The sequence below is a fragment of the Cibotium barometz genome, chromosome 8, assembly GCF_041138505.1.
Source record: "Cibotium barometz isolate CiBa-2024 chromosome 8, ASM4113850v1, whole genome shotgun sequence".
Taxonomy (NCBI): domain Eukaryota; kingdom Viridiplantae; phylum Streptophyta; class Polypodiopsida; order Cyatheales; family Cibotiaceae; genus Cibotium; species Cibotium barometz.
In genome coordinates, this window is record NC_141053.1 from 58,860,298 (window position 1) to 58,884,877 (window position 24,580).

Below are 24,580 nucleotides of genomic sequence, written 5' to 3' on the forward strand. Positions count from 1 at the left end.
CTTGCTCTAAAGACCGATCGTAAATCGATCGCAATAAGAAGTCATCAAATTGTTCGCTAGTGCTACATCTTATGTGGAGATATTTGGTTCTAGCAATATACCCTCCTCTTGTTGAGATTATACAAGAATCCCACTATGAACGTGTCTCAAGACCTCATATAGCTAGTCTTTTAAAGTGGATTTAGAGACCTAAAGCACTCGCTAGCTTAGCCTTCAAGGCAAAGTCCAAATGAGCAGATCTTAGTGGGATCATCAATATGCCCCATGGCCTCACAAATTTGATCAAACTTCTCTAGGTAATGAATGAAATCTTCAATTCCATAAAATTTGGTGATCATCCTATCGATTGGCATGGTTTCACCCAACTCTGAGCCTCTAGATGTTATGTTGGGTGCAACTCCCCTTCCTATTTCGAACGCCGTCTTAAGCATGCCTTTCGCATATTCGTGTGGCGGTGGAACTTAAGGATGTGGTTGCATGAGACCCTCTACTTTAGGATACAAGATTTCTTAAACTATGTTGTTGGGCTGCATGGTTCGCAAAATGGCACTTGTCCTCTGCCCACGTACCTTTGAGGTTGAAGGCTCACTACGGCTGAGGATACGTTCTATGAATGCCATTGTGGATCCCTCTGCGATGAGGTGGCCCCTAACATTTTGCAAGAAGAGGGAGAATATCACGCAAGATCATTTTGCACCGTTCATGTCAGTTTATAGAATTGACCTCCCTAAGGGAGGTGAGGTAGAACAACTAAAATGGCCAACTGTTTGGGTGACGTACCTGAGAGAGAAGTTTTCCAACCTTAGCTAGCACTAGAATGGGCACAACAACTTGGCAGCCCTTGATCTTAACAAGGGCATGCTGTGGCGCTGATGGGCCCCTCGTTCAAATAAAAAAGGTTAACGAGGTTACGACAAGGGGCACTGGGCCATTCTGTGGCTGTGGATCACTACCTATCGCTTCTCATCATGTGCCTACAAGACAAGGACACCATGCCACTCCAAAATCAACAATCAACAACTTGACCATTCAAAGTAAAAACCATAAAATCATATCTAGCATACTAAATCTAGGGTCCGAGTGCCCAAAGGTTTCCTCTCGTTCATAATGGCACAAAGAATCCCCTTTTTTCAAGGGCCTCAAGGTACAATGGTGTTTTTTTGCTTCTTCCCATCCACGCAATCCTTCATTTATCAGAGGTCCATTTAATACAAATTCACCTTCAAACTTCTTCCTAGATCCAAGATTCTTCATTTAAGGCTTACATGTCACACCTTCCCTCACAAGATAGTAATTCTGGAAACTATCTCACATACTAATTCTGGAACTATCTCACTTATTGCATTCACACCTCAAAAATGAACATGTCATATAGGGAAACAGGCAGCTCTATGATGTTTATTACTTTGTCCAGCCTCTTAAACTCATCAGAAGTCCTCTCTTCTGATACAGATTTTCATTATACCGAGACAGGTCATGTTTCTCCTCACGTGTAATGTAAAATACAAAAAGAACAAACCCCCACTACCCTTCTCTATCTTCACAAGAATGAGACTCTAGTGCGCCAGACATCATAGCCTGTGGTTCTTCTTCCTCACACACATCATTTGAGCCCAACAAGCGATCCTTTTCAATTATGCTATCATTGCCTTTCCTTACAACCTCCAAGCTTTTCTCTGCCACAGAAACCTCACTTTCTGCTTTTGTGGATTGCAAATCATCTCCATCTTCTGAGAACAGTCTATCTATAAGCTGCCCAGCCTCCTCTTTTGGTATCAATAAGCTCATATTTGTCCGTCCACGCCAGCATCCAATGGCTGTCACAGAAGAACTGCCAGTTTGGACATCAGATTGCCCTGCACAGACAATGAAGCTCTAAATATTGATTAAAATTAAATCCTGAATAAAGCTAAGTCCCTCCAACTGTGTGGTCATCTCAGAGTGTATTGCAAACACATGAGAAGATAACACAAGAGCACTCACCACCATCATCTAGGATGACTACGCAGCAGCCAGGAAGAAGTGCTTGCACAGCTGTACTAAAGCCTCCATCTGAAAATGCTGTGAAAGGAGTTGTTTTGAGAGAAAGCAGAAGCTTGAAATCAAGTTTAGAAGCACGAACCATCTGTTTTGTCAAGTGCGGCAAAAGCACTGGAAGTCCCTCAGATGCTATCCTGAATGCACATTGTGAAAAGCCTTCTTTTCCTCCTTGCCTTTCCTAAACGATCAAACAAAGCAAGCTATGAGACTACATTCCCAAATAACGAGTGGTTAGATGACAGCATGAACAGAAAGACGTCATCTCTTACAAAGATTTTGAGCCCCAAAGAAGTGATTTTCATCTGCTCTCCTGCCCGGAAATTCATCTTCATGACATTAGCGACAGATCCGGATACATAGTAGATTCTCTTCAAACGACTTGTATCCTCACTTCTTGTGACCAAATGACCATGTAAAGGCAGCGTCTCTTTTATCCCGTAAAAGGTAATAATGCTGCTTATAAGGGCTTCATCTTTCAAGAATAACACAGGATCCACCCCCTTCCAGTTCCCCTGCTGCTGAACCCTGCTTGATTTCTGGTTAGACTCTATGCTAATTTGACCATCATGACCAACTTCCATGTTTTCTGTTCCAGTACCTTGCACAGCCTCATTTTTATTGTTTTCTGCTCCTTCCCTTTCTGTGTTACCTGAGATGGCAGCTTCTTCTAGTCGCTCCTTAAATTCCTCCTTCCCTGCTGTTTCAGTCGCCTCTTTGCCTGTATTTCCTAACACAACATCCTGGCAAAGTTCCCCTTTCCTACCAATAATGTGCTTCCTTAGAGGCTCTTTTGTTGAATGCTCAACTGCAATTACCAACAAATTGAATTCAACACCTTGCAAAAGGCTTCAATAAGATATTGAACAGCTCATAAGAGAAGAAGGGCTTGGCAAAAAACCTTTGAAAGCAGATACTTTTTTGAAAACAGCAACAAAAAAGGCACCAGTATCTTGGTCATGGGGCAAGATGCGTAAGCATCGCTCCAAAGGGAGAACCGCGATCTCTCCAGCTCCATCTTCATCCATCTCAAGGTTTTCAAGTGGGATTTCATCATCAGTAGCGGTGATTAATGACGGGCTTTCGGTAGCAATTTGGCCAATTGCATCCACAGTACTCTGTGTACATTCAGAATCTAATTGATCTTCCTGACCTTTGCCAGTGGGAAACATGCCTGGTACTATTGTGCCCGCCCGATGCTTATTTACATGTTGATAAGAAGAAATCCATAGACCCTTGTCCCGGACCTGATCCAGAAGGCTACAGAGTTGTAAGCCTAAAATGAACAAACATTACGATTCACACAAAAGTAAACAGTGTGATTGCGAAAAGTAACCTTCCATGTCTTCAGTCCAGGCCTCCGCTTTAGCTGTGGCAACTCGTTGGACATATTCAAAAGCTCCAAGCACCCATCTGAGCGTCTTAATACCTGCAACGCACAATACAAAAGTAGCTGACATTTTACAATGCGCATTGACATATTGCAGTAATCAATCATGTGTTCAATTAAGTCCATCTTTGAGTTCTTAATGCTACAGTGTCACATGGGAATTAAAATCAAAAATAAGAAAGGACGTATGCAAAGAAGGTTGGAATAGTCAAAGGAACGGGAGTTTATCCAATACATAGTCATTGTCAATCATGCATAAATAGAAGGTTAAAATAAATTGACAGTAGGTTGGTGTAGGAGCAAGAGACTCTCCAAGGCCAAGAAAAGCTATGCTTCATGTTATTATGGTTGTGATCCTTAAATGCTCTTTACTAAATATCGAAGAAAAGTTTAGCAGATTTCACTAACCAGACAGCAAAATCTTTACTTCATAAGAGTCTCCCTTCAGCGCTTCAAACTGTGTCGTGCAGCCTACACTACATGCACTTAATCCTAATCCCCTAACATGAGCCATTACTCTTTCCAGTACACTTCTCACTTCTGATATGCAGCCGTCCCCTAGCATGTGGCCTAGCTAGTATATACCATACTTTGCTTAAGGTCATACGACCTTGATAATCCCTTATTTGGCCAACATGCTGCTAGTCTAGCAGTAAAAACAAGCTCCACATAGACCAGCCAATGGCCTTTCACAATGCTGGCTGTAAGCTTACAAAAATCAATTCACAGCACACAACATCACAGCACCCTTTGCCACTGAGTGGCAACTTTGATTCATAAATCAAAACCTTTTGAGTTCAACAGGCTGGAGACCCAAGACCGTTACTGCAGTCTGGTGTTGCTTTTACAGCAGCCCTTGGTTGGATCGTGAGCAGCCCTTTGGGTATGGAGGAGGTCTGGAGTGTTTACTTCTACCCATTAGCAACATCTGGACTAGAGAAAATATGAGCAGCAAGGCATCATGCAACTGACTGACAACTGATTGATCAGCAGGGAAACTTTACAAGGCATATATTACTACGAAACAATTTCTTTAGACTTCAAAAGTTGATGAACATTCTCTCTCACAGGAGAATCAAGACAAACACGCAAGCTCAAGCTATACATTGCTTCAGCAACATACGCATTCCCATGACAAACTCACTACCAACTATAAACTAGAAACTAAAATCTTCAGACCATCAAATCACCTCCCCAACTACTGCTTCATTCTCCACAGGGTTCAAAGAGCACGTCGAGTACACAAGCCTGCCTCCCACTCTCAATAAAGCCACACCTAGAAAAAATGAGAAACATTTATAGAAGTAGAAGTATTTTAGCAAGGCCAGAACTTACATGTTGAACTGAAAGGCATCGTATAAAACAAACACATATACAAACCTCTCATTGCAATCTGAACCTGCAAGCGATGGAGACCATTTGCAATGCCTGCATTCCTGACATTCAGAACAAACGGTATCAGAAACTGACATCAACAGGCCTTCTGCAACTTCAAAAATTAAGACAGAGTTCTGGCGATAGAACAGCCCTGCTGTCAAAAGGCATTACCATTTTTTCCAAAGGTCCGGAGCTTTACGGATGGTTCCATCACCACTGCAAGGAACATCACAAAGCACCCGGTCAAAAACTAAGCCCTTCTCCTCGTCCACCTCTATGGTGCTTGGATGATCCAAATCAATAAGTGGATCTAAACCATTTTCCATTAAGTCAGTATACTGATCAGCACTGTCCCTTTCCTTTCTGAGCCCCGGAAAATGTTGTGCTTCATGATTCGTAACAATCACATTGGGACTGCACATGCGTTTAGTCTGGTGTATCAGCAGATGGCAGCGCTGGACATCCAGGTCATTTGCCACTACCTGAAGTGATTCAGAGACACAAGAAATTTGAATTAATCATTCATCTTATACTTGATACATTATCAAGGCATAAGAGAGGGGTCACAAACCACGCCATTAGGAAGTAACCCTTTCTTGTCATCACTATGGATCATTTCAAGTAGTTGGAACGTCTTTGAGCCAGGTGCCGCACACACTGTTCACATCAACAGCCACAAAACGAATGCAAAGTTGGCACAAAAGTCACTTCTTAACAAAGTTGGCACAAAAGTCACTTCTTAAAAATAATTTGTTTTTTTAACAGACCAAATAGATCTTACTATCTAAAACTCGATGGTTAGGCTGCACACCCAGAAATAGAGGTGGAACCTGCAATCAAGGCCAACAGAGTTACATTAAACAAGGATTCAACTGCATAATCCAAAAAGCACTTTGAATGATCTCTATCGAGCTTTACCATGCTAACAGCTTCTTGCCGTGTAATGTTCCCAATCTCATTCTCTCGCTTCAGAAACTCATGAATTCTGAAAAAAAAGCATGTGTATTTGTAACGCACCTTTGGCCAGCTATAAATCTTCCAGTGAACCTTTCTAATGTGTTGTCATATTTGAGGAAACATGTCATATTCGAGGATACATAGGCAGTCATGAATATACAACAACAAAGAGATCATGTCACAGATCACTCGGCACCAAACATAGTTCTAGTCCATACTATGCATAATGGAGTTGACAGTTATATAGTCTTGTGGGTTGACTACCACGAGTATATAACATGCACGTTCCTAAAAGGTGATTTTGGGCATGTTCTTGGATTCATCTAGGTAAATAATTCAGCCGTATTAGCGGACATGCACATTTCACATTGTGAAGTTTTCATCCGAATTGCGGCCAGTTGATATTGTGCTTATTCTTTATATCTTTAACGGTGCATTTGCCCTATCAACTACTTATTTGCTATACTAATTCTTTCTATTTGCTACTTCCCTTAGCGCTAGGCTTCATTATGGCTGAGTATGCCCTGCATCTCCGGAGGTTTGACAGAAACTCAGTACAAAGAGCTTTGTGTGAATATATGCTCTTATGTGTGTGTGTGTGTGTGTGTGTGCGCGCGCTTGCGATTACTGAAAATGGATTTTGTATGCTCCCCCAAGATGCATGGTGGTCTTAACATTCTCAATCTCAGGTATCACATGCTTGCCCGTAAGGCAACTCTGCTTACTACTTTTTTTTCCCAACAACAGCCCTGGGCCATTATGTTAGCAACCATGTGCTCTACTATGAAATCATTGGTGTATGGTAACTGGATCACTGATCTTTGGGAGGTAGTCTTGGGAAAATTTCAAGGGAGAATTCCAGGTTGTCCCCTTTCCACTTCTTTGTTGCAAGATTGGAAACAGGTTTTATCCTCACTTAAATGGTCTCCTGATAATGAGCATTCTTCCAACTCTTTACGGCACGAAAGTCTCCATTGGAGTGCTGTTTTTATCAGTCCATTAGCTCTTCAGGAGCCCATCAGAGCTTACAATCTTATGAAGCTGGGCATAAGGAAGGTGGAAGATGTGATCAATGATCAGGGACATTTTTTATCATTCCCGGAGGCATCTCGTAGATACTCACTGGGTATGCATCATAGATTCATCTGGAGGAAGCTTGGTCATTTGTTACATCCGTTCCTCCCTGTTCCTCCTCTTGCTCAAAGGGACAGACTAAGGGATTGGACTTTGCAATCTTCAGTTTCTGCTAATCATCCTCTCCCTCTTCATGCTTTGGCTTCTATGAAGGTCTACAAGTCTATTTTGCCACGCCCTTGGATTGCGACTCATGCCAACTCCCTTTGGCATCTGCACAAATCTCTTTCTTGGTGGAGGTGTAATCTTAAACTACTATAGGCAAGTAAATTACCTTTACAACAAAGGTTATTTTTATGGAGATGCATGGTTGGTGCGCTTTCGGTGGGAGTTAAATTAGTCAAAAGAGGGATAGCGTCCTCTGCTTGTCTCCGATGTTCGTATCAATTTGAGACAGTTCCTCACTTGCTATGGCTATGTACTCACTCAAAGTTGCTTTTGGACAGAATTTCAGGTTATTTGCATCTTCGCTTTCCGGGACAAAGATTTGGGAAATTCTTTTGGCTATTTGGCAGATCTTCACATTCCCTTCAGAGTTTTCCTTGTTCCTCTCTTTGGTTCGATATTGGGCACTATGGATTATATGGATGCAGCATAATTATGCTTTCTTGGGTCAGCCACTGTCTCATTCATATGAGTCCTTTAGATCCTCACTGAGGCAATCTTTGTATGATGCCTGTCACGAGGGTGATCTTCATGTCTCTTGCATAGAACTTTTTTACTACTGTTTTTAAGTTCTAGGGTTTAGACATCCTCTTTATGTCAAACCCCTTTGTACATTTATGATATAATGCAATTTCAACTCGTTTTACCAAAAAAAAAAAGGTGTGTATATGCTCGTGTGTGTGTGTGTAGTGCGTGTGTGTGTGTGTGTGTGTAGTGCGTGTGTGAGAGCATATCTTAATATAGAGTTCTATACCCACTATTGGGCACTGATGACGTTAGTGGGGATGACGTAGTATCTAGTCCATACTATGCATAACGGAGTTGATAGATATATAGTCTTGTGGGTTGACTACCATGAGTATATAACATGCACGTTCCTAAAAGGTGAATTTGAGCATGTTCCTGGATTCATCTAGGTATATAATTCAGCCGTATTAGCGGACATGCAAATTTCTTATCGTGAAGTTTTCGTCCGAGTTGCGGCCAGTTGATTGTGCTTATTCTTTCTATCTTTAGCGATGCATTTGTCCTATCAGCTACCTATTTGTTGTACTAATTCTTTCTATTTGCTACATCCCTTAGTGCTAGGCTTCATTATGGCTAAGTCTGCCCTGCATCTCCGGAGGTTTGACAGAAACTCAGTACGAAGAGCTTTGTGTGAATATATGCTCTTGTGTGTGTGTGTGAGTGTGAGAGAGAGAGAGAGAGAGAGAGAAAGAGCATATCTTGATACAAAGTTCTACACCCACTATTGGGCATTGATGATGTTAGTGGGAATGTCGTAATATCTAGTCCATACTATGCAAAATGGAGCTTTGGGAATGGGGGATTATCCTGGAATACAAAGGACCACACTCCTAAAATTTAGGAGAGTTGCTATTTTTGGCCCGACTCCGATGAAAATTCTCTTCGCGTCATTACATGTGGAATTGAGCAGATACCAAGAGTTGGCAAAGTGCCTATGACAGAATGTCTACTAGTTGGGATATTTTTAGAGGTAAAGATTATGGAAGGACCCATCTTTTAGATTGGGACATGTGGCAAGAAAGTGGACCAAAATGAGACAAGTGGCCTGACACTTGTTAGAAAATGGATCAAAGTGAGACAAGTGGCCTCACACTTGTCACTTCAGCTATGGTGTGGCTCTCCACTTGTTATTGTAGCCTTCTCTTGCCATTTTAGCTCATGGGAGACCCAAATCTATAAATTGGAGCCCTCTCTCTTCACATTAATGAAGGCTCTCTTGCTACACACTAGCCTCTACCACCGTTACACGCTGCCCTAATGATGGCTACTCTCTTTCTCTCTCTCTTGAAGGCTGCCCATGAAGAATACCGGCTGTTGGCGACTGTTTTGGAGGCTTCCATCGCGAAGAAATACTAAAGGCAAGGGTATTTAATCATTTATTACGATTTCTAGCCATTGTACTTGTTGTACCAGCCCTTATACCGACTGTACCAGCTTCTGTACTTGCTATACCACCTATTGTACCGACTGTACTAACTTTTGTACTTGCTGTACCAACCACTATACCTATTGTACTAGTCACTGTACATGATGTACCAGCATTTGTACTTGCTGTACCTGCTATACCAACCACCGTACCGACTGTACCAACCACTGTACCTACTGTACCAACCACTATACCGCTGTACCAGCCATTGTACCTGCTATACCGGCTGAATGGAGAGTTGTACTTGCTGTACCAGCTCTATTGCATGAAGACCCGTGGTTTTTGGGGAAGAATCAGTACCCACACGGAGGTATATGGATTATATTGTTGGCTCGGCATTTCTACAGCTCGTGTTCCGGCTTGGTTGCCTCGTGTTGGGCTGTGTTATGGCATTTATATATGGATAATCCGACATCTCCCATGGGGAGAGTAAGGCCCTCAAATCTTGTACATGATATTTTTCTCCTTGGGTAATAAAATACTCCAAGGGGAGGGTCAGCCCATTCCAGCCTCTATGTGGTGTCACATGTGCAAGCTCCATTTTCAGCATTTGTGGATGTGTTGTCCAACTTTTATGTTTCATGCAAAGTGATGATGGGTATGTGTTAAGGCTGTGGCCATGTTTAAAATACTCCAAGGGGGGGGTCGGCCCATTCCAGCCTCTATGTGGTGTCACATGTGCAAGCTCCATTTTCAGCATTTGTGGATGTTATGTCCAACTTTTATGTTTCATGCAAAGTGATGATGGGTATGTGTTAAGGCTGTGGCCATGTTTAAATGTTTTAATATGCATTGATGGTATCAACAAGTGTGTCAAAGGCCCTAGTCCCCCGGGCACCCACCGCGAGTCACACTATCCACCTTAAACTATGGTGGGCACCTATTTTAGTGTCCACACACACTTACGTGTGTTTACTTCGCCAAAAGATTGCCCACGAGTTTGGCGGCCCATACTTGGATGTGACCAACCTGGACATTTCCCAGTATGAAAGAGGTCTGGTGGACTCTAGGATGTCTAAATATTTGGAAAGTACAAGCTTTGGGAATGGGGGATTATCCTGGAATACAAAGGACCACACTCCTAAAATTTAGGAGAGTTGCTATTTTTGACCAGACTCCAATGCAAATTCTGTTCGCGTCATTACATCTCGAATTGAGTAGATACTAAGAGTTGGCAAAGTGCCTATGACAGAATGTCTACCAATTGGGATATTTTTAGAGATAAAGTTTATGGAAGGACCCATCTCTTAGATTGGGATATGTAGCAAGAAAGTGGACCAAAGTGAGACAAGTGGCCTGACACTTCTATTGCATGAAGACCCGTGGTTTTTGGGGAAGAATTAGTACCCACACGGAGGTATATGGATTATATTGTTTGTTCGGCATTTCTGCACCCTGTGTTCCGGCTTGGTAGCCTCGTGTTGGGCTGTGTTATGGCATTTGTATATGGATAATCCGGCATCTCCCGTGGGGAGAGTAAGGGCCTCACAGCTTGTACATGATATTATTCTCCTTAGGTAATAAAATACTCCAAGGGGGGGGGGGGGGGGAAAGGGAGAGGTCAGCCCATTCCGGCCTCTATGCAGTGTCACATGTCCACATAGTGGTTGAGTACTTTAGGTACGGTACGGTATGCGTACGAGTACACAAAGTACGCATCGAGATGAGTACTTTAAGTACGTTCACTTTTTAAAAAAAAATGTGTATATATAAAAAAACACATATTATAAATCATTCATAATTTAGCAACACTAGTACACAAAGATGCACATAAAACAATTGAAATGCAAACATGTATGGCATATGCTATGTAAATGTCAAATGAGCTCTGACGGCTCTCCCTCTGGCATGTGCACCACGAGTATACACCCTAGTGCCTCTAAAGGTGGAAGGACGACTTTGCTGAGCTGAAGAAGTAAGGGAGCTGGTAGTGAGAGCTCGAGACCGAGCTCGAGCGACTCGTCTATCAATGGTCTCAAGCTCTCTATAAAGCTGTCTATATATCTCCCCCTGCTCATCACGTACTATGTCGCTCTTCTCGGCATGTTGCTAGTTGTGGCGCTCGAACTCCTCAACATCAACCTATGGAGCATGTATTCACTAGTAGTTATTAGTGACTACTCACTTTAAGCTTACTATGAACTTTGAAGTGCATCAGTATGTGGTAAATGTTTTTACCTATTTTGGTCTATCCATCTTTCGAAGATTCCGAATTAGTCAAAGGTTGGCTCTTCAAAACACCAACACCTCTAGTTGTGCTGTGCTCGAGTGGTTTCGGATCTTCGTGTGAATAAGAGAGTAGGAACTCCAGTTCCTCTCATAGGCTCCAAAAGAACAATCCTTAAATCCATGAAGATTGAGTCTTAGTTATAGCAAATCTTAAAGCCTAGGCCCTACACCCTACACTCGTGACTCCAAAGCCGAATAATTTATTAATTGACAATAATCAATATGTATTTTGTATTATTACCTGGGATAATAGCCGAAGTGCAAGGGCTTGTAGTTGAGACTGATGGTATCCATGTGTCTCCCATCAATCAAGAGGCGTCTTACACACCTCTGGCAGCATAGAAATACCGCGACTATAGAATTCTTCAAGGTTATTGGAGTATCCTATCATCTCTCGATCAATGTGTACCTGCTGCTCATCGGTCAGTACATGACTCATGGATAGAAGAGCCGTGTCCATGAAAAGATATGCGCTCTTGTAGAGAGGATGCAATAGTGCTGCCATACCATGAATTGGACAACGCATCCAATCCCATCTCCTCTCTACAAGGCGCATAATCTCATCCACCCTGTGAATGTCAACAACCATAAGTACACACTACAAACTTCGAAGAGGAATTTATAAATACTAAATATTAAATAGACATTGCAATTTACAATTCAATATTTAGTATTCACCTGGCTCTGGAGATGACTGTGCATGCTTCAAGCTCTCTCTTCATCTTGTGGAAAAGATGATAGAGTATTCCCATGGTAGACTCCTCCATATCTATGACACGCAAGAGGATAAAGAGGAGTTTCAATACTGCTTCTGTCCAAAACTCCTCATCTAGCACTTTTCTTTGGATGGTCCTTGTGGCTTCATGATTTGCATTATGCATTTGCCTCCAAGGTGCATCAACCACTGATCGGTGCTTCTTTCTAAAGAAAGAAGCTATGCATGTAGCATCCTCGATAATGGGCGTCACCCAACTCAAGCTCCCAATATCCTCCATAAGAAGATCCAAGGAGTGTGGAGCACAAGAAGTCCACACAATGCTTGGAAACTCTTCCTCAATCAGCTCACCCATCCTCTTGCAGTTAGAGGCATTGTCTGTTACCACTTGCACCACATTCTCTACCCCCACCTCCACAAAAGTGACAGTGAGTACAACAGTATATGGCTGGAGTCGTAATCATCCTAGGAGCTCTAGCATGAGTCTCTGCCGGATGGCCTGGATATCTGCCATAGTGAGATGCCTGGTCGGACGAGCCCGATGCCTCGCAATGATGCTCTGAATCCTCCGGTGTAGACACCGTCTCCAATGTGAAGATCTGCGAACCCTCGGGCGTCTGGATCTGCCCAACTGGATAGCTCTCTCAACTAGAGTCCAACGAGGTGCATGCTGTTGAGCTGTCAGCTATGTCCTCCCAGGTAGTCCCTCTAAAGAAGTTAGTAATCTGTCTCTGTGTGGACTCCCTGCCAGTCGGGCGTCTGCTCCTGATAATGGACTCTCTGAGCTTGCGGATCTCCAGGAGATAAAAACCCAAGCATCTCTGATCACAATAGTCCATGACTCTAGCCAATGGTCCAAATCCCTCTCTGAAAAGGCAATGGTAGCACCCTCGAATCTAATAGTATGCTGTGCAGCGACACATGTAGTGCTCCTCCGTCTCTGGCTCTATTCGACAAATCTGACAAATCCTATCCCCTGGAGGTATGCCTCTAAATCCGCCTGTCTCTATCTCTAACTGATGTGAAGAGGTGCGGATCTGCCCAATGGCGCACCTCAATCCATGAGACAGATGGGTATCCATGTAACTCGGTCTAAGTATAAAGCCATCCTCAGTGGTGCGGAGAAGATGGTCTCTATAGAAAGCCATCTTCGTCCCCAACTCCTGTGAGGGCTCTAGCCATGTCCTCCTAGTGTCCAGCTGAATGAGGTCCTGTCTGATGACTCTACTAATCTTAGAATGTGTCAAGGTGAGAGAGGGTGCCTCCAGAGAGTACTGGAAGGGTGGAAGTCTGTCTAAACTGAATCCATGGAGCTTAAACGAGGATGCTATCTGCGCATACCAACATGAAGTGTCTCCCTCCATGGCTAGCTGATGAGAGAACTCTAAAGCAAGTCGTGCATACCGGTGTCGGGGAAGCTCCCAGGTGCTATGAATGAAGGACACTGATCTGGCAAGAGCCTCGACTACGATCGTCGGTGCTCCCATCTCGGCTCTGATAATCTCATGGGGTACCGAGGCCTTAGCCCGAATCATCCTGGAGATCATGGACACAAGTGGTCTCTCCATCGATCTCCATCCATCATATGTGCGTCCTGATCGACTGTGACGATCTAGGCTAGGTCCCTAGATCTGTACTCCATATAGCATCGCCGATGTGACCAGCGTGTCAAAAAGCCACAGCTTAGTGCGTGGCTCTTGAAACTGTACCTGTGAGCACATCCTCTCTAGACCTCCTAGTGCTACATATCCTCTAGTCAGTCTGGCCTCTGCTGCCCCCCTCATGGAAAATGTGGGCCCAGTGAACACCACTCCAAGATATGTGTATGAGTCAACATACTCCACTGTCTCCTGCCCATATGTGAAAATAGGCGCTAATCTCCAGACCCACTGAGCTGTAGTATTAAACACCATAACCTTGGTCTTACCAAGGTTAACTAAGAGCCTACTGTCCTGTGCATAAGCATGTAAAGTATCCAAGTGCCTCTGCATACCCTCTGGTGAGTCTGCTTATAAGAAAAATATCATCAGCATATAAGAGCAGAGGTATCCAACTGCCAGCCAACTGGGCTCCTCTGTCCCCTCGTGTCCCAATATAATCAAAGATCTCATCAATGTATAGTCCAAATAACCAAGTAAACCTTATCTTTTGACTCACACACTACAATAGATTGATGCCGCATGGCACACACATATCTTATCCAAATATAAGGGTGTGTTCACACCTAGGCACGTGTTCACACACATACATATGAACAAGGTCAAACACACGCACACAAGGTGGAGACACACATATACATAGCCCTTTTTGGAGCAATTCACACACGAACACAAGCGAGTACACAAACACAGGTACATAGGGAAGATGAACACACATATGAGCTCCGAAATACCCAACAAGGTCACCTCAATTGAGGGGCGTGTAACCCACGTTAGAGTAGGGGCTTGGCAGGGCGTGGGACCACTAGGAGATTTCCACAAACTGAATAGACCAAAAGTCCTCCATCACCTTAATTTTTTGGGCAGTGACATCCAATCCATAGCCTGAGGGACATGTTCTTGTTGAGAAAAGTGGTGCCAAAGCATACCACTAGGAGATTTCCACAAACTGAATAGACCAAAAGTCCTCCATCACCTTAATTTTTTGGGCTAGACCAATTTGTGGAAACCTCCAGTTATGTGCGCATTGGCGTGAACACAACTGGGATGGGTGACCTCCTAGGACTTGGCCCTCCACCCAATTTTCAACATGGCATTAGAGCCATGGGTTGAAGTGGTAACCTCTAGCCACTAAAGAGTAGCCAAGTTAAGTCTGAGAGCCAAAAACATGGACAAGTTCAACTTTTGAGCTAATAAAAAGTAGACAAGTTGGCACCAAGGGAGGGTATTGAGAAAAGTGGTGCCAAAGTGTAGCACTCCAGTTAAGTGCGCATTGGCATGAACACGATTGGGATGGGTGACCTCCCGAGACTTGGTCCCCCACCCAATTTCCAGTAGTTCTGCCAACATAGCTAGTGACAATACAAGCATTGTGAGTCAAATATGCTTGTCAACACATATAAGCAAGCCCACCTAAACCCCAAGACACCATTAAACACCCGTTTTACACCCCCAAAACCCTTCTGAACTCGTTTGGAGAGGACAAACCCACCTAGTATCCAAAATGGAGCTATTACAGCTCACAACTTTGAATCAGAAGCTCGATGGGCAACAAATATCTGCCCAAATGTTTCACAAACCCAGTTGGTAATGACCTAGATGCCTTGCCAAATGTTTCACAAACCCAGTTGGTAATGACCTAGATGCCTTGCCAAGTCATCCCAAACACGCATTTCCTTGTGATTGTGCAAACACGCAATAAAAGTTCTGAACGGTCAATGTCCTACTTGCAAGATGCAAACAAAAAATACTAGCACACAAAAAGAGCAAAAGGGGCATGCATGCAGGCATGCACACATATATGTATATATGTACATAAAATTACACACCCACACACACATATAACCATGTGTAAATATTAGTTTATTTGCCTATTTCTTTATTCTGGAAAACACAGATTTTCAAACATCCAACATTGCTTCCAAAAGCAAGTGTAGTTAAAGTTGAGGTTTTGCAATCAAAAATCAATCATAATCACACAATGATTTATGAACACATTGAAAGGTATAAGGGGCTAAGAAACCTTGCAAGTCTTTGATTTTTGCGCAGCTGCATTCGAGAGAAATTAAGATGCCAAGCAAGTTTTCCAGGATACCAAGGAAGTGGCTTCACAAGCTCCTCTCTCTCCGCATCAACCTGTAAAATCAAGAGCACAACGTTTTTACCCAGTGAGACAAGTCACCAAAACGTAAAAATTTTCAACACAAACACGTATCACTTGACAGGAAATATCATATGGGTTCAGATGTGCATGCCTCATTGTCCTCCTTCAAAGATTCAACAAATTCCTGCTGTATCTGATTTCTAATTTCTGTTGCAAATTGGCCACTGTGTAAATGACATTAGCTTCATACATTAGTTCCAACACACACATCATCTTTAAATCTAGGCAAATTATTTTGGCTGTTAACCAGCTAGCATATCAAAAAGACTTCACTTTGGCATGACTGTTGTGACCTGTCTTTACTCCTGATGAAGGAAACCTTCAATTGATTATCTAAAAGATGTACATCAGGGCAGAAGCCTATTGCAGAAAATAACAATCCAAAGTTCTACAAGGACAACGGGATTGATCACTCCATGCCTCAGCACCATGTAGAAATCCAGAGGTGGTCATCCTAGCCCTCGTAAAAGAATCGCCCCCTAAGAAAAAACCTTGGGACGTAGCAGCAATAAGTGTATGTGTACGTGTAACAGGGAAGAGGAGGGGGGGTTTGGGGGGGTTTGGTTTGCGAGCAAGCCATCTCTGTTGCTTTATGTTGATGGTTGTAACAAGATAGCCTAGGAGATCTTTATATTTCACTTAATTAAGATAAAGTTCACACAATGCAAACAAAGCATGGATGCAAAAATAGATTCCATGTATGAGTACAGTGTGCATGCTTTGTACTCCAGTTCCGCAAGTAAATAACAGCAAATCCTGCAATCAGCCTGGTGTCAGCAGCTCTCATAAACAATCTTAGTAAAAGGGAGGCCAGACAGACATCTAATAAAAGGGCATGTGAGTAAAGCCTTTCACACACCATTGTATGGGCCACTAAGATAAAACCAAAAGGGCATCATTAATAAATGATTGAGCATGTCACATGCACCCTGCACTGGAGTGCTATGTGACAAACTCGCTCTACATCAGACTTCAGTCCACCATTCATCAATAGGAATCACCCGTTTAGGAGTATTTTGTCGTATGCCATGGCCCTATTGTGAGCCCTTAGTCCAGGGACAGTCACGCACGAGCTACGTAGGTCAGTCTCTGAGCCTTAGAGGTCAGTCAAATGTCAGTCCTCTTAACCCACTTGGAGAATTTATCATATAGTGCATGTAGAAGTCCAGCCATAGTTGTAGAGTTGCATTACGGCATTTAGTTACATACTATACAGGCCTATGGGCCAGCCAAAGGCCAGCCCATGGCCACAAGGGCTCAGCCAACTGCATCAGCACACCTGACCATGATAAGGACTCCGCCGACAGCTTCTGTAACTTGGTTGAACACAATGCTAATCAATACACTTAAATACACTAAGATTTGAAGGACACTTGCTCAAATACAAGAAGTAAATTGCTGAATTGACAAGAGACACACAATGAGCCGGAACGGCCGACCCCTCCCTTGAGTAAATTGTATTACTATTGGAGAAATTCAATACATAGCTTCACAGGCATCCATTGCCAAATCCTCCATGCCAATGCATATGAAATTCAACATTTAGAAAACAATGGTATGTCGATGTAGATCACCAAGGAGCTGCCTTGATGCCCGGCCCGACTTCAGTGCCCATATTCTCTACCATTGGCTCTATGTTCTACCAAGCAAGGTAGCAACATCTTCAAGAGCACATAGGACAAGAGAAATACTACACAGGGCGGCTAAACAAGGAGTCCTGCCCTTCTACTGAGTAAGTAATGACAATACATTGTCCAATTACCTTACCAGTCTTCATAGAAGTTGTTGCAAGCGGAAGCCTTCGCGTTGGAAGCTTTAGAAGTGTTGATATCTTCGATTTGCCGCAATCCTTCGCGACAAAAGTCTTCAAGAGGATGAAGGGAACCTTGGGAAAAGCTTCCCCTATGGTTCAACTTGAGAAAGGAAGGCTGAAAATAGGGTTTTCAGCAAAAAGACCAGAAATTACAGCAAAAATGAGAGCTGTTTTGCTGAATTTCAGTCATTGGGAGTGAGTAGGAGAGTGATTAGCACTTGGAAACACTCTTGGAAGCTTGGAAAACACCCTAGCAAGTTGGGTATGGCTATGGAGAGCTTGGAAATGGAGAGAAATGGTGGAAAAACAGAGTTTTCAGCCTCCAAAAATCCTCATGAAGAGAAAACACGAATTTCTCTTAATAAGTAAGTGAATTGGGGTCCAATCAGGTGAAGGGACATGGGGAGATGCCCATTTATGAGTAAAAGGGGAGGATCAGGTCCTGGACATTGAGTCTTGTCCGCCTCGGGACTTCAGTGAGTGTGAACTTGGAAGAGGTCATAATTTATAAGTGACTTTTGGGCGCCCAAACTTTAATGAAATGGGAACGCAGTCACTTATAAATATTGGCCAAGTCCTAAGGGCTATTTGAGCCTAGATCGGGAAATACTTACCACCTGTTCACATGCCACACAACCATGTCAGCAGACAGTTTCACACGCACGGTTCACGGACGGGCGTCCCCTTACCCGGAACTACACATAGGTCATACAGGCATGAAAACAGCATGCAATTTCATTTGCAGGCAAGCACATAAAGATGCTGTGCAATGCAGCATTTGTGGGGATTACTGTTATTACTTAGTATTTCATCCACTTATCTGTGTATTTAAGACTGAAACTGAAAGTAGACTTGAACACAGATGTTTGATTGATTGATTGAAATTGTGATACAACAGGCTCCTTATATAGGAGTTCAAGAGACACGAATGAAAAGACACATCCCATGACCAATAGTCATGACTCTAGGCAAAGAGACACATCCTTTGGACGAATAGCTGCAACCATTGGATGAAGAGTTGCAACCTTAGAGTGAAGGGGTGTGACCAGTCGTCGAAGGAGTGTGGCTCTTGATGAAGAGGCATGTCTCTAGAGCGAATAGTCGTGACCATCCGAGTGTAGGGGTCCTATGTAATCATGTCACTTCAGTATCTGTAATCATACGGAGACTGTGTATAATGAACTAAGTCACAATCGTGACATTCCCTCCCATTTAAAATAAAACCCATGTGATTAAATGAGAGTCGGTCGTCTGCCAAAGAATTCTTGGAGGAGTTGAGGATATTGTTGCATTTCTTCATCTGTCTGCCAAGTAGAATCTGACTCATCCAAGTCCATCCACTTAACAAGAAATTCTGTAGTAATCTTCCGTCTTGTTTCTTTCTGACGAACGTCAAGAATCTTCTCAGGAACAAGAATAATGTGATCATCTTCAATCTCAGGAACATAAGAAGATAACTCCGGAATAGATGAATCTTCTTGTATGTATTCCTTGAGCCAAGAGATGTGAAATGTCGGATGAATTTTTCCCCAAGATGGTGGAAGATCCAACTTATAACTGACAACTGAAATCTTCTTTATAACTTTAAATGGACCATAGAAACGTGGTCGCAACTTCGGAAAGACTGACTTTACTGTCTTATATCGATGAGGTGCAACATAAAGCAAAACCAATTCACCTTCTTGAAACTCAGTATGCCTTCTGTGCTTATTCGCATACTTTTGATATTTCTGCTGAACATGAACCAGTCTGTCTCGAACTTGCACAAGAATATCTTGCATTTCTTGAATCCACTGATCTGTTAATGCCACCTTGTGTTGAAGAACAAAGTTTGTGGGCACAAGCGGAGTGTGACCATATGCTGCTTGAAAAGGAGTCATTCCAGTGACTGAATGCGGAGAATTATTGTAAGCAAACTCCACAAGAGGCAAATATTCTTCCCAAGAAGCTAATCTTGTCTGAATATAATGTCTAAGCATTTCTTCCAAAATTTGATTTACCTGTTCTGTCTGTCCGTCTGTCTGAGGATGAGAAGCAGAACTGAACAAGAGATTTGTACCAAGAGATTTGAACAAGGAAGTCCAAAAATGTCCAGTAAACTTCGGATCTCTGTCAGAAACAATAAATCTTGGCAATCCATGAATTCTGAAAATATGATGTACGAACAACGCTGCAATATCTGGAGCAGAAACTATCTTCTTGCAAGGAATAAAATGTGCCATTTTGGAAAACCGATCAACCACTACTAAAATTTGAGCATTGCCTTTCTGCGAACGCGGCAAAGTAGTGATGAAATCCATGCTTATGCTTTCCCATCTTTCCTGAGGAACTGGCAAAGGCTGAAGCAATCCTTGAGGAAGTTGTCGTGAAGCTTTCATAATTTGACAAGAGTGACAAGCTTTAACAAACTTAATAACATCCTGTTGCATCTGCGGCCAAAAGTATGTTGCTGATAACAGACGATATTGCTGATAACAGACGATATGTCTTGTTAATTCCAGGATGAGCTGCAAAGGATACTTCATGATGCTCTTGAATAAGGAGTTTCCGCAAAGATGCATTGTGAGGAACACAAATGCGATCTAAGTAATAAAGTAAATCATCTGCAATTGTATATGCGGCAAACATATTCATTTCTGCAACAGTAGGATGAAGAGATTTGAGAGCTCGAAAGACATCTCCAAAGTCTCTATCTGTCAAATACTCATGCTTAAAACATGCAGGAATCTCCATCTGCACATTTGAGATAGCAAAGTTCGTAGCTCGAGGCATGCGGCTCAAAGCATCTGCTACCACATTCTGTAATCCAGGAACATAGAGTATCGCCATGTGAAAATTCGCCAAAAATTCAATCCATCGTCCTTGACGAGGATTCACCACTGGCTGAGTAAAGATGTAGGTCAAAGACTGATGATCTGTCTTAACCACTGAATCTGCACCAAGAAGATAATGCTTCTACGTTCTATAAGCATGAACAATTGCCAAAAATTCCTTGTCATAAACGGGATATCGCATTTGAATAGCCGAAAATTTATGACTATCAAAAGCAATAACACGATCATTCTGCATAAGAGCACCTCCAGATGCTCTATCCAAAGCATCGGTCATGACGTCAAACGGCTGAGTTGGATCCGCAATAGCCAAAACAGGCGTAGTTGTCAACGCATGCTTAAGATCATTAAAGGACTTTTCAGCTTCAAGTGACCATTGCAATTTATCTAACTTTGTAAGAGCCGTCAAAGGAGCAGCAATATCTGAGAACTTGTGAACCTTGGTGTGGTAAAAATTTGCTAATCCCAAGAAAGATCGCACATCTGAAATTGTAAGTGGCAAAGGCCAATCAACAATGACCTTTATCTTCTTAGGATCAACTGCAATACCATGTCCAGAGATGATGTGTCCAAGATATTCCAGATGATCTTTGAAAAACTAACTCTTCTTCTTGTTGATGTACAAGACATTCGTACGGAGTACGTCGAAGACAATCTGCAAATGCTGCTTGTGATCTGCTAAAGTCTTACTGAAGACCAAAATGTCATCCAGATAAACGATGACAAACTTATCTAAGTAAGGACCAAAGATGTCATTCATCAAAGTCATGAAAGTAGCTGGGGCATTGGTTAACCCAAAAGGAATGACCAAAAATTCATAATGTCCATACTTTGTTCTGAAAGCTGTCTTATACTCATCGCCAATTCGAATCCTGATTTGATGATAGCCTGACTTCATATCAATCTTCGAAAATACCTTCACACCAAGCAACTGATCAAAGAGCTCATCGATGCGAGGCAAGGGAAACTTATTCTTGATTGTCTGCTTATTAAGGACACGATAATCAATGCAAAGTCGCATAGATCCATCCTTCTTCTTGACCAATAAAACTGGAGCACCAAAAGAACTTTTCCTTGGACGTATATGACCTTTATCCAACAACTCTGCCAATTGTCTCTGAATTTCTTGAGATTCAGAATAAGAAACTCGATAAGGAACTCGAACTGGCGGTGGTTGTCCAGGAATTAGATCAATCGTATGATCTACAGAACGTCGAGGAGGCAATGTCGCTGGCAGCTCGTCGGGAAATAAATCCATATAAGGTTGAAAGAAGGGCTGCTGTAAATAAGAAATATCTGATGGCGAGGATTCCGATTGGTCAACTGTATTGTCTTCTGCTTCTCGCAACATAACTAGGACAGAAGTGCTGTCGCGTTTACGCACTAAGCGTTTGACTTGCATAGCAGAAACCACAATAATCGGCTTAGAATTAAACAGACCTCGTAATTCCATTTCTCGATGATTATGATAAAGTCGAATGGAATGATCTCGAAAGCTGATCAAAGGATCATACTCGTATAACCAAGACTGTCCAAGGATCGTGTCATAGTGTGACAAAGGCATAATAGAGAAATTCAGCTGATCCTGATAGTCCTGAATCTGAAAATGCAACTGCTGAATCCGTTTACTGCAATGCAAGAAAGAACCATCTGCAAGTTCCACTTGGAAAACTTCCGCACTCTGCTGAGTAGGTAATCGCAACTTGCTGACGAGAGTGGTTCCCACAAAATTACTTGAGCATCCACTATCAACAAGAACATTGATAGGATGCTGGCCAATAAATCCCAATAAGCTCAAAACTTGATTGGAAAGGTTAACAAGCACTGAAGTATGGTTATGGGCATTCAGCATTCATTAAAGCACTGACAACTTTAGAAACTCGCACTGCATGAACCACCTGCTTGCCTTTTTCTAGCGCAGAAGGATGATGAGGATGTCCATGTTCACCTTCTGGGAAACATTCCATGTTGGAATTCTGGCGAGAATTACGCTTTGGGCACTCATACCGCCTGTGTGGTCCATTGCAAATTGTGCAAAGACCTGGAGGGTTGGCTTGAGAGGTTGAAGGTGCCGATGTAGAGGCTTGCTGACCTGCCGAGGTATCGCGGCGAAAATTGCGACGATTGTTGGGTCGGCGACCTTGCCAGTTGCGTCCTCGATTCCGATTGTTGTTGTTGGAAGAGGATCCTGTTTGTGAGGCTGCTGCGTGACCTCAAAATCTAGGCCGAAAGGACTGTTGCCGAGTAGATTGCTGACCAGAGGATTGGGAATATTGAGACTCAGGTTGAGATAAATTTCCTCGGCGATTGTGCTGGGAGAAACGATGCCACACGCAGTACACACGCAGTGTGGGTTTATCCTCTTCATTTGAAGAGTGATACATTCTCAGTGTTTGAGAAGTTTATTGCTCTTGTTGAGAATCAAATTGGCAAAACACTGAAGGCTTTGCGCTCCGACAATGGTGGAGAGTATATGTCCAAACAGTTTCAGGACTTTTGTGATGCTAAAGGCATCAAGAGGGAGCTCTCTACTCCTTATGATCCTCCACAAAACGGGACAACAGAGAGAATGAACAGGGCCATTCAGGAGAAGGTCCGTTCTATGTTGTCACATGCTGCCTTACCTCATGGTTTTTGGGCTGAAGCTGTTATGACAGCCGTTCACCTTATAAACAGGTCACCTAACACGAGGCTTGGTGGGAAAGTGCCAGAGGAAGTATGGACAGGGAAGCCTCCGTCATACAAGCACTTGAGAGTGTTTGGTTGCGTTACGTACGTGCACATACGCAGGGAAATGCGCACCAAACTTGATCCTAAGTCTCACAAATGCATATTCCTAGGATATGGTGACAGAGGTGAAATGGGGTATAGACTTTGGGATCCCGTGAATAGAAAGATTATACGCAGCAATGATGTCATTTTTGATGAAACAAGCATGTATAAGGAGCCTGCAAGGCAACAGGAGCCTAGCAGAGTCATCTTTGATGATGATGGACATCATGGACAACAACCAAGGGCTGTAAATCAGCCATTACAGCAGCAAAACCAGCCCTTAAATGGTGCTGAAAATGGTCCAAATGGACAGCCAGACATGGCACAAGATATCCCTATGGATATACCACAGTTAGAGGAGATACCGGGCATGATTTTTCAGCCTTATGGCATGGAACAGGAGCCACCAATAGGAGATATGCAGGCTGGACAGCAACCTGCAAATGATGGTCATTGGGTACGGAGGTCCACAAGACCCTCCAGAGCCCCTGACAGGTTTGTTCCAGGGGTTGACTACTTGATGCTCACTGACTGTGGGGAGCTCTCATGTTATAAGGAGGCTTTACAGAGGGCAGACAAGGCTCTATGGGAGCGTGCCATGAAGTCAGAGATGGATTCTCTGCACAAAAATGGAACATGGAAGTTGGTGCATTTGCCTACAGGCAAGAAGGTTTTGCCATGCAAATGGGTTTACAGGCTCAAAGTTGCACCAGATGCAAAGCCAAGATACAAAGCCAGGTTAGTGGCTAAGGGCTTCAAGCAGGAATATGGTGTGGACTTTGATGAGATCTTCTCTCCAGTGGTCAAAATGACCACACTTAGAGCTGTGTTAGCTTTGAATGCACATGATGATCTGGACTTGATTCAGATGGATGTGAAGACTGCTTTTCTTCACGGTGATCTCCATGAGGAGATATATATGCAACAGCCAGAGGGTTATGCAGTGAGTGGAAAGGAGAAGCTTGTATGCAAGCTGAAAAAGAGTCTTTATGGGCTCAAACAGGCACCAAGGGAATGGTATCATAAATTTGATACATTCATGAAATCCCAGGATTTCAGGAGAAGTGACATAGACCACTGCTTGTACACCAAGAAAGCTTTGGATGGCAGTCTATTGATCCTCATCTTGTATGTTGATGATATGTTGATTGCCGGGAAATCTCGTAAAGAGATGGATGCCTTGAAGAAGAGGCTGCATCAAACCTTTGATATGAAGGATTTGGGTGATGCAAATCACATCTTGGGTATGCGGATACTTCGGGACAGAAATCAGCATGTGTTGTATTTGTCTCAGAAGGAATACATTGGCAAAGTTTTGCAGAGGTTCAATATGGACCGGGGGAAGAAGACTAGTACTCCTTTGCCTCCATATGTGAAACTCAGT

The 24,580-nt window shown here is 43.0% G+C and overlaps 1 protein-coding gene across 1 annotated transcript in view; it reads right to left on the reverse strand.

The window, feature by feature from the left end:
* Positions 1-1,058: 1,058 nt before the first annotated feature.
* Positions 1,059-24,580, reverse strand: part of LOC147636482 (S-adenosyl-L-methionine-dependent methyltransferases superfamily protein) — a 76,758-nt gene continuing 53,236 nt past the window's right edge. The window contains exons 3-15 of the mRNA XM_086801937.1: positions 15,872-15,944; positions 15,640-15,752; positions 5,723-5,789; positions 5,586-5,634; positions 5,376-5,461; positions 4,976-5,286; positions 4,808-4,863; positions 4,618-4,703; positions 3,374-3,466; positions 2,939-3,284; positions 2,310-2,845; positions 1,984-2,218; positions 1,059-1,856 (exon numbers count right to left, since the gene is read on the reverse strand). Of these exons, the coding sequence (XP_086658063.1) occupies positions 1,525-1,856; positions 1,984-2,218; positions 2,310-2,845; positions 2,939-3,284; positions 3,374-3,466; positions 4,618-4,703; positions 4,808-4,863; positions 4,976-5,286; positions 5,376-5,461; positions 5,586-5,634; positions 5,723-5,789; positions 15,640-15,752; positions 15,872-15,944 (2,383 nt within the window). The 3' untranslated portion in view covers positions 1,059-1,524. The remainder of the gene's footprint in view (positions 1,857-1,983; positions 2,219-2,309; positions 2,846-2,938; positions 3,285-3,373; positions 3,467-4,617; positions 4,704-4,807; positions 4,864-4,975; positions 5,287-5,375; positions 5,462-5,585; positions 5,635-5,722; positions 5,790-15,639; positions 15,753-15,871; positions 15,945-24,580) is intronic.